The sequence below is a fragment of the Primulina huaijiensis genome, chromosome 9, assembly GCF_012295235.1.
Source record: "Primulina huaijiensis isolate GDHJ02 chromosome 9, ASM1229523v2, whole genome shotgun sequence".
In the NCBI taxonomy this organism is placed as follows: Eukaryota; Viridiplantae; Streptophyta; class Magnoliopsida; order Lamiales; family Gesneriaceae; genus Primulina; species Primulina huaijiensis.
Window position 1 is genome coordinate 3,536,691 of NC_133314.1, and position 9,939 is coordinate 3,546,629.

A 9,939-nucleotide genomic window follows, 5' to 3' on the forward strand; every position below is an offset into this window, starting at 1 on the left:
TTTGGATCAGAATGAAAACGAACACAAATACAAATTGCAAACATGATATCAGGTCGACTGACATTTAGGTATAAAAGAGAACGAATTAAACTGCGATACAATGTTACCTCGACTGCTATTCCTCCTTCATCTTTATCAAGCATAACTTATGAGCTCATGGGGGCAGTGGTGCTGAACATGACCTCATTCTGAATTTCTTCAGTAATTCTTTGGTGTACTTTGTCTGACTGACAAAGATTCCAATATCCAGCTTCTTAACTTGCAATTTTGGGGCCAAATCGCAAAAATTAAATATTGGATTCAGTAGTAGTTGAACTGTAGCTTGCAGCCTCCTTTGGGCCAGTTGGCTGCAATTGCAATAGCCGTTGGCCCCAAGGCCTTTTAATATTATTTTAAATTTTCGGGTTCTAGATCTGGTTCCGGATTAGATTCGGATACGGGCTGGAACCATGTCGGAACCGATTCAGAACATGCTGGACCGATTCAATCCATTAAAATATGAATTGAACAGAGTTTTCGGTCCGGTTCCAAGATTAACAGACCGGTTCCGAACCGTTAAGCATGCCTACCAGGAACTTTAAAAAAAATATATAGATAACAATACATATATATTTCGTAACATATTAGAGAAAAATTATATTTATAATATATAAACATCTTTTGCTAAATGATGCGACTTTCTTAATAGACAAACACATTTTATAAATAAGCATTTCTTCATTTGAATCCTTTATATATAGACATTGATTCAATTCGAAAAATTGTATTAATTCATTCTAATTTATTATGGCACAATTTATTATTTAATTATTAAAATATTAATAAGTGCTCAAATGCCTATATTTGACTATTAAATATAATAATAAAGTTTTCCTCCACGTTAGTCAACACCCAAATGCAATTTGTTTGATACATTTCAACTCATAAACATTCAAATATCTTATTTCCTTTCCAATATGTGATTTGTTTTATATAGTCATCACTAACTATTTCCAATATATATTATATACCAGTCACAATTTTTCTAAAGAGTTTAGAATTTATAATATTATTAGGACGTAGGATAATAAGACAATGAGAAGAGAATATGATAAGTTTTTAAGTGATTAATTATTAAATATATTAGAAAAATAATAAGAGTAAATTTGGGGGAAGTTGGTGAAAAATCCCCAATCAAAACATTTTTTTGGGTTCACTCCCTACCCACAAAATTGTGGTACTATGTCATACAAATTGTGGTACACTTCATGTGAAAATGTGGTACTAAAAATGTACCCAGGGCCTGAACACAAAAAAAAAACGACGGCTGGGGATTGAAGTCCAATTTCCCGTAAATTTGGAGATGTATTAAATGACTATATATAGTTTCTCTCAAGGTTTATCTATAACAACAACAACACTGTTGAAACATTTTAAGTTTTGGTGATTGAATAAGATTGACAATCCAACGAATAATTACAATGTCTAACCGAATTGATTTCAAGGAGGAAAACTGAATTTTCATAAAAAAGAAGTTTTCTAAGAAGCTTAACTGATTACAAAACAAAACTGATAAAGCATAAGAATGATACTGATAGGTAAACCGATTCATCCCATTAATAATTATAACATTTATATAATTTTTTGTTCTTCAAATAATTAAATTAAATTAAATATCATCAAAATAAGGTTTGGTTCATTTTATACAGGCGGCCATCCCAATATACTGTCAGCATACGATTCAAAGATATCGCAATTAGCTAAATGACCTCTCGCACACTTTCCCAACAACAATTCACTCTGTCCACGACTCAATCATCAAAATCCAAAACCCACCATTTCCCATATCTCCTTCGTTGAATCGTGCCTGGGTTTCGGATCGAATTCCATTCTTACGAGGTATAAAGAAATCTTAGTTGGTGAATTTTGATGATAGCATTTTAATGTTTTTGGTCGATCATGTGAATCACAGCTCAAGATCTGAAATTTTCTTGTTCCAAATCGTTGTTGTATCTATTTTTAACGATTAAGTAGTTCAGTCTTCTCCCAGTTGCTGCCACTTCCCGTCCTTTCCATCGTCACCACAATCAGCGTCATCTGATACCGGAACCTATTAGGATGAATGTTGTTATTTATTTCGTTTTGGAAGTACTCGAAAGGTGTTTAGATCTGGCGAAAGAGTGGAATTTTAAGATAAAGTTCTCTTGGTTTTAAATTTATGTTGAGCTATGTATTTATGAAATCGTGATCTATTCGTAGATTCTGCCGAATACAATTATAGGTGAAGAATATGTGTATTTACGCGGTAGGTTGGTTTGGAGTTTCGTTAATTTCTTTAATTGTGTTAATCCTGACAGTTGTAGTGGTCTTTCTTTCGGAGATCAAACTGAAATCAGAAGAGTGATCATGAATTTGTTTTAGTTCATTTTATGGCTGGTATTTGCTTACCTGTCTTGGTTGCCTTGATCTGGGTTTTCTGGGAATATTGTTTTGTAGAAGTGGTTATAGTGATCATTTTGGGATCCGTCCCACTCAAATGGTAAATTTTTCGAAATTTCATTAAAGGAACCTTCACAATCATTGCTTTGATCTGCTGTGGTAGTTTTGAAATATGCATGTATTTGGTGAAGTTGATTGATGATCATTGAGGATCTTGTTGAGAGCCCATCATTTTGGACACCTGGATATTTGCATATTTGTTGAGATATAATTTTGTAAATTGAATATATTTTTCCATCCTTTCAGTTCATTGAATACAAAAATTGAAAGAACATTCTTTTTGCATCTTTACCTCTTTGTTTCTACCTGGAATTTCTGGACTCCTGCCGGTTCATTCTGCCTTTAGTTGAATTAAAGAAATCTGCATAGTTATGACTCTTTCTCAAATTAGTGTTCTTGACATAGCTATTTGGTGATTTTTGGCGGGATGGTATCATGATACTGATGCTCGAAGAAGGTGTGATTACCCATTTTGTTTTTCGGGCATGCAGCATTTGAAGCTTTAGTTTTATTGACATACAAATCCAGACCTTTTCTTATTTTAAATAACTGCTTTTTGTAGCAATGACTTCATTTTATTGACCCTATTAAAAATAAAAAAATCATTGTAATGCAGTATAGACTTCATTCAGATTCGTATGATTTAATTTAGCTCATTTTGATTTTGGATTTGGTTTACCTTTGTCTCATATTACATGTAGCTGACTTCTAGAAAATGTATCCTATTTTCATGTATTGACCTTTTCTGCATTAAAGGAGTCACCTCCAATCATGTGGAGATTCAAACCCTTTACGCACAAAGAACAAACTGGGCTGGAAGGTCGCATCATTGACATTGGCAATTTCAAAGTTCAGGTTCGTAGTGTCATCGCAGAAGGTGGATTCTCATCTGTCTACTCAGCTAGAGATGCAATACATGGTTCCAAGCCATTTGCTTTAAAGCACATTATATGCAATGATGAAGAGTCACTGGAGCTAGCGATGAAAGAGATATCAGTCATGAAATCACTCAAAGAGCATCCCAATGTTGTTACTCTTTGTGCGCATGCTGTATTTGATATGGGACGTACCAAGGAGATCCTCCTTCTCATGGAATATTGTGAGAAATCTCTGGTTAATGTGCTTGAGAGCAGGGGGGCTGGGTTCTTTGAGGAAAAACAGGTTCTAACAATTTTCCGGGATGTGTGCAATGCTGTCTTTGCAATGCACTGCCACAGTCCACCTATTGCACATCGGTATTGCACTTTATCTTTCTTATCTATCACTGCATGATTTTGCGATTTGATATAATATTTGTGCTTTCAACAAGTGTTGCATGTACCTTTTCTTAAACACCCCAATAGTACATCTTTCTATTGAGAATATCACATCCAAAGGACTGTTAAAATTATTGAGTCTCATCTGGAAAAAAGTAGTTCATCTGTTTTTTATGTGGCAGGCATTTATTCACATCTTATTTTTGCTTCTGCTTGCACTTATGTGAGGCAAGAATGCTGAAATTCTCTGCTTTACTTCTTTCCTTTAGACCTGCTGAATAAGAATAGCTGAAATTTCGGTCATGGATTTTGTGTGCTCTTTATATATTAGTTTAAATGATATATAGAATAGCACACGATTCTTCTTTGCTAAGGGGCATTGATCACTTGATTTTGTTCCACTCATTTTGTAGTTTCTATCTGTTCATCATTCTTGAGTTGCATTGTGTAGAGACTTGAAGGCTGAGAATCTTTTGCTGGGGTCTGATGGATTGTGGAAGTTGTGTGATTTTGGTAGTACTAGCACAAATCATAAATGCTTCGAGAAACCCGAGGAAATGGGCATCGAGGAGGATAATATTAGGAAATATACAACACCAGCATATAGAGCTCCTGAGGTAGGATGGATTACTTCTACAGATATCTCACTTATACATTTTTTATGACTGTCCACCGATGTGTTTTCTCCCTCTCATTTTTAGATGTGGGATCTTTTTCGCAGAGAACTTATAAGTGAGAAAGTAGATATATGGGTAAGCTCTTAAATCCTGTTAATGGGTCCAGCAGAACTTTGGATCAGCTTTCCCTAAGCTTGTTAATCACCCAGGGCTGAGCTTTTAATTTACAGGCGCTCGGATGTCTCCTTTTTCACATATGTTACTTCAAGTTAGCATTTGATGGTGAATCAAAACTCCAAATTTTGAATGGGAACTATCGCATCCCAGATTTACCCAAGTATAACTCATCACTGACAGACCTTGTAAGAGACATGCTTCAATCTTCCCCCAATGACAGACCAGATATCACGCAGGCAAGCATTTTGCTTGATTCTGATTCATCTCCATGAACTTAGGTTAGTTGTAGTTCTTTGTGCCCGGGACTATCACGAGGGCTAAGCTTGCACGCATACTTATCAATTACTTTTGTTGATTCCTTTGGCTGCAGGTCTGGTTCCGTGTTAATAGCCTTTTACCTGAAGGGTCACAGAAATCATTACCTGACGGACCTCTGGAAATGCCGCAACAGACTACTGATGTTCTTGCAGGTGACGATGTTGTCAGGACTTAATGTCATGATTAGAAATATGAACTCCTCGAATCAGTTAGCTGAAACGGTATTCGAGTGTGAATAAAATTTGTGGTCGAATGATAAGGCTATTTCTTTTTCTCCATTTTTTGGTCCCTTGCTTTTAGTGATCTCTTCTAATTACTGGCTGGTTTCAGGCATGCCAAAGCCTGCAAATAAGTCCAATCCAATGCCTCGTAGAAGTCCACCTCCTCCTCCCTTGGCTGGAGCACGAAACGTATCATTAGTTCCAAATAATCTCAGAACAGGCGAAAACGCAGGCCCTTTTGGTGCTTTCTGGACCTCCGAACATGCAAAATGTTCAGTATTGAATGAGGACGAGAGCCGATCTAAATATGATGAAGACGGAACCAATCATACATCATCTGGACATGAAAAGATCTGTCCCGAAAAGCATCCAGCTTCCCATTTAACTCCATCTAAGGAGCAAAATTTTCAATCTTCTACAGTCCAAAAGACCACACCAGGTAGATCAGTCGATAGAACAAGTTTTGAAAGTTCACCATTTTCGGATGATTCAAACCAAAGTACTGAAAGATCAAGACCCCCAAAACCAGAGGGAACACCCACCTTTCAAAATGATGCATTCAATGCTTTTGTAGCAGAATTTGGTGGTAACAAGAAAAGTCCCAGCATCAATGGTCAGAGACCAGAAAAGGAAGAGTTCTTGGAGGCAGAGCTCAAAAAGGTGAGAGAGCAGCTTGCACATGCCAATATAGAGAAGGCAGAAATAACCTCCAAATACGAAAAGCTCTCTGCAATTTGTCGGTTGCAGCGTCAAGAAATGCAGGATCTTAAGCAAGCTCTAGCTGCAAGAACTCCATCACCGAGTAAAGATCAGCCCAGAATCCAATCATCCACTACTCCACCTGTATGTTCGTCCATCCAATAAATGTGCGTATAAAGTATTCAAATTTCGTGTAAACTAAATTCTTTAATGTGTGACTGAAATACAGAATGAGAAGATTGAAGGAACGGATTGGGAATTGCAACGCAGTTTATTTGACCAAGGTTCTATGAGCCCGGACCCTCAACAGTGGCAGGCTTTCACCGATGATTCCAGGCCACAGACGTTGCCTCCGAACAACAACCCTAAATCTGTTAGAACAAGAAATGGTCATCAGAGCAAAAAGGCCACCGAGCCATCTTCTGGTACCAATGCTTGGGGATTTGGATCCGAGAATTTCAAGGCGGATCCTTTGGATTCCTCAAAGCTAAATGTACCCATCGGTGGATTGAGCAAGTCTCAACGATTTGGTGAGTCGAAGAGCGTGGAAAATAAGTTGGATCCCCAACCTGCTGGGTGGGCTGGTTTCTAGCTCAACATATATTGCTAAATTTGATCACATATTCCAATATATTACTTCAGTGACTTCCTTGAATCAATCGGGGGATGATATATGGATGTGCTATATTATTTTATCAGCATTAACATGTTCGTTTCTCCCCCTTCAATCCTTTGAAACATATGAAAATCGAATGTTTTAATAAATTCTAATGGAACATATAAAGAATCGAGTGCTCAAATGAATTGTGAATGGTAAGAAGTGCTTTCCGCGATCAACTGTTGTATTTTCACCATGTAGTGAAACTAATTTGACGTTAGTAACGCGATTTTAAGCACAAATGATCGTATTTTATAAAGTGATTCCAATGTTTTATTTTCGAGCATGACATGTATATTGAGATACAAGTTGATGGGGCTACACTCTCTGTACTATTCTCTCGGGGCTCAACGGGATTGAAAAATAAGCCAAAATTCTGTATAGTTTTAACCGAGGGAAAGATTTAATATTTCCAAGTTCATATCCTTTTTAGTTTGCCAATGAAATATCAAAGCATGCGTTTCGGTTATCGATATGTGTGGGTTTATAGCTGAATTCATCATTAGGTGGGAGTTCCTACAACTCAAGAAATTCATGGATTTTGGATAAAGGGGTGTGTTCAATATAATAGTCTGTAAATTACGTTAATCAGGTAAACTGCATTGAATAAACTATGTGCGATAAACTTGTTAAAAAAAGTATTGGTAATAGGAATTCAACTTTGACCGCTTATCGACTATTTTCTTAACTCCATTTATAGGTACTCAACATTAGCAACCAAATAAGAAGAGAGTGGTTCATAAAAAAAATTTCTTGTTGAGTATCATGCATGACCTAGCATTTTCATGTATCAAGTTCTTTTAAGGTCTATATATGTTAGATATAGTAAAACATTTGTGTTAACAAAATAACATATTTACAAAATTAGTCGATTTCGACACATACAGAAAAATAAACTACTTGTTCTAAATTGTAATAATCTCATGCATGCACATAATTCTAAGTATCGATCACAACATTAATATTGAATCAGAACATATATATACAATTAAGACAACCAAAACGAAAAATCAAATTCCAGTACTTCTTGCTGCCATAAAACGATCGATGACCATAGATCTTCTTTGACTGCCGATTTCAATACTCTGCATGCCGAGACTTCACCGCTTCATTCGAGGGAAGAGCAGCAAAACTTCTCAAGATCGACCTTCACGGCTGGATTTCATTAGTGTCGTGTTCTGTAAACTAATTGATTCCTAAATGATGCTCTTAACGGGTCATCTGAACTGGTCTTCAGTTGAACTGGTCTTTGACACATCAGTTGGGCTGGTTCAGTTTGGGCAATCAGTTGCCACTTTCAGTTAGCGTCTCAATAACTTCAGTTTCGGCTCGATAACTGATCAGTTTCGGCTCGATAACTGATCAGTTTCAGCTTCCTACACACTTCGATAGATTATTAGAAACAAAATAACAAGTTTTGTTAATATCAAAATCAAGATTGTAGACATAAAATGTTCCAACAATCTCTCATTTTTTGATGATCACAATACTTGAGCAATTTTAAAGCAGTTATTGAAAGTTTTAAAATTTAAACTTTTTCCCCCTTGTCAGAATCAAAAACATTTTAAAAATATTTTTAGTTCGAGGGATAAGAAAGTTCTCCCTCAAGAACTGAATTAAAAACTCCCCCTCAAAAATATAATCGTTTACGCGTTTAATGAAGTTTTAGCATCATTCAAGCAGTTTAGGCAACAAATCTTAAGAAAACAGTTCAGTTACATGAAAGCTAACTGGATAAACATGATGTTTATTTAATCAAATATGCGTCCTTTGTATCATACATTTATGCACACCAGCAAATGTAAGGAAAATTGCTACTACAATAGCAAACTTTTAAATAACATCAAATATCAGTTAGTTTATACATAATTGAACTGGATATACTGACAACTAGTCGCCTTGAATGCTGTATCGATCTTGAGTCTATTTGCTAGAAGAGCAACTAATTTGCCTTGAACCTGATCTTTGTGCAGTCTAACTGGTTGAGCTGACTCAAACTGGACTCAACTGATGCTGAATCGCATTGATTATCTACTCTGATCTGATATGACAATGAAGCGACGACACTTCTGATGATTAAGCTCCACTTTAAATCATCAGTTTCAGCTGGTAGTTAGGTTTCGTCTGTTGATCAGCTGAACTGATAAACTTGCAATTGAAATCTTGTCAACTGATCAGCTTAGCTATTCTGCTGACAGTCTGAACTCAAGAACCCTGCAAGCTGCTAGAACATTAAAATTAAGGGGTCGAGAGAAGTGGCTACAATGTTAGTTGCGGTGCCAAGATCTTCTCTCTTCCTACGGTAAATCCATATAAAATTTTTAAGCGGATTTTGAAATCTATTTTAAATACCATTTTAAAACATATTTTAAAAAATCAGTTTTCAAATGTCATTCTTAGAACATCTAGCTCTGATACCAATTGAAGGATCGTGTGCTGGGCACCTTGAGGTGTTTTAAACGCAATATTCTCCATGAGCTACAATAGCTCATGTTCTAAGAATGTATACATCGATGAATCAAATTGAGTTTGGTTTAATACCAAGTGGAAAATACTCGAAGTAATCCTTTGTTAAGAAAACTGATTGGTTTTATCTCATGTGCAACTGAATAACTGAAAAGCAAGGGATCAATTCTTGCATATATCAGTTCAGTTATGATGAAAACTGAACTGATGGATGCTTTAACTGATCAAATAAGTTTGAAAATAATAGTTAAACAGTTAAATACACAAGAAATATTTATGGATGTTCGGAGACGTCAACTGCTCCTACGTCACCCCTTCTACCTCCTTGAGTAGGATACACTAGAAGACTTTGATTTATACAACTCTTTGTACAAACCCACCCTGCTTAGGACTTACACTACTACCTAATCTGAATTCCTAGACTAGGCTGAAGGCAGCACCTTTCAGCCAACAGTTGTTTAATGTCTGTGTGTCAAATACTACATACACAAGTTTATTGTCTTTGTGCAAAATTCACTCAGCTGATCTTTTAAGCTCTATTCTTTGATATATGTGAGTGATTGTGTGTGTGGGTTTGTGAGAACTGAACACTGAACACTGAACACTGAATACAGATTGAAAGTGTTCTCACATACTGAGGAAAAAGGGCTTCTAAACTAAGCTGATAACACACTGTAGTGTTCCGTCAAGTCTGGGCTGATTGCTTCTTTATAAGTTGATATGAATTGAGTGTGCCCTCTCTTGTTTTTTCGCACTGATCTATATTTGTTGATCTTCACTGATCTTCTATTTATAGGGGGAAATTGATCGTATAGTGATACTCAATAATTATATCCGTTGCAGCTTGAATGCATTCCTTGAGATTCGTGTCTCGACTTTTTCGACAGCCATTCTGGACATTTTGGCTTTAAGATTTTCTGCAACGTCCATTATTGTACTATTGATAGTACAGTTTCTTTTGTATCGTTGTGCGTAGCTGAATTCCATTAGTGTCCTGTTCTGCAAACTGATTGATTCCTAACTGATGCTCCTAACTGGTCATCTGAACT

The 9,939-nt window shown here is 36.2% G+C and overlaps 1 protein-coding gene across 2 annotated transcripts; it reads left to right on the forward strand.

The window, feature by feature from the left end:
- The first annotated feature begins 1,702 nt into the window (after window positions 1-1,702).
- Window positions 1,703-6,494, forward strand: LOC140984574 (uncharacterized). 2 transcript variants are annotated; one of them, XM_073452103.1, is made up of 8 exons: window positions 1,703-1,878; window positions 3,235-3,713; window positions 4,186-4,351; window positions 4,436-4,486; window positions 4,582-4,764; window positions 4,899-4,998; window positions 5,177-5,910; window positions 5,996-6,494. In XM_073452103.1, the coding sequence occupies exons 2-8, from the start codon at window positions 3,250-3,252 to the stop codon at window positions 6,356-6,358; spliced, it is 2,061 nt and encodes a 686-aa protein (XP_073308204.1). In that variant the 5' UTR covers window positions 1,703-1,878; window positions 3,235-3,249; the 3' UTR covers window positions 6,359-6,494. The 2 variants fall into 2 exon arrangements, with proteins under 2 accessions (XP_073308204.1, XP_073308205.1); XM_073452104.1 differs by having other exon boundaries at window positions 1,715-1,878; window positions 3,238-3,713.
- The last annotated feature ends 3,445 nt before the right edge of the window (window positions 6,495-9,939 follow it).

Bases quoted from the DNA above. Each gene is read 5' to 3' on its own strand.
- LOC140984574 (XM_073452103.1), top strand. From the start codon at position 3,250: ATGTGGAGATTCAAACCCTTTACGCACAAAGAACAAACTGGGCTGGAA. The intron at 4,352-4,435 runs GTAGGATGGATT...TCTCATTTTTAG, and splicing joins CAGCATATAGAGCTCCTGAG to ATGTGGGATCTTTTTCGCAG. The intron at 4,999-5,176 runs GTGACGATGTTG...GGCTGGTTTCAG, and splicing joins GACTACTGATGTTCTTGCAG to GCATGCCAAAGCCTGCAAAT.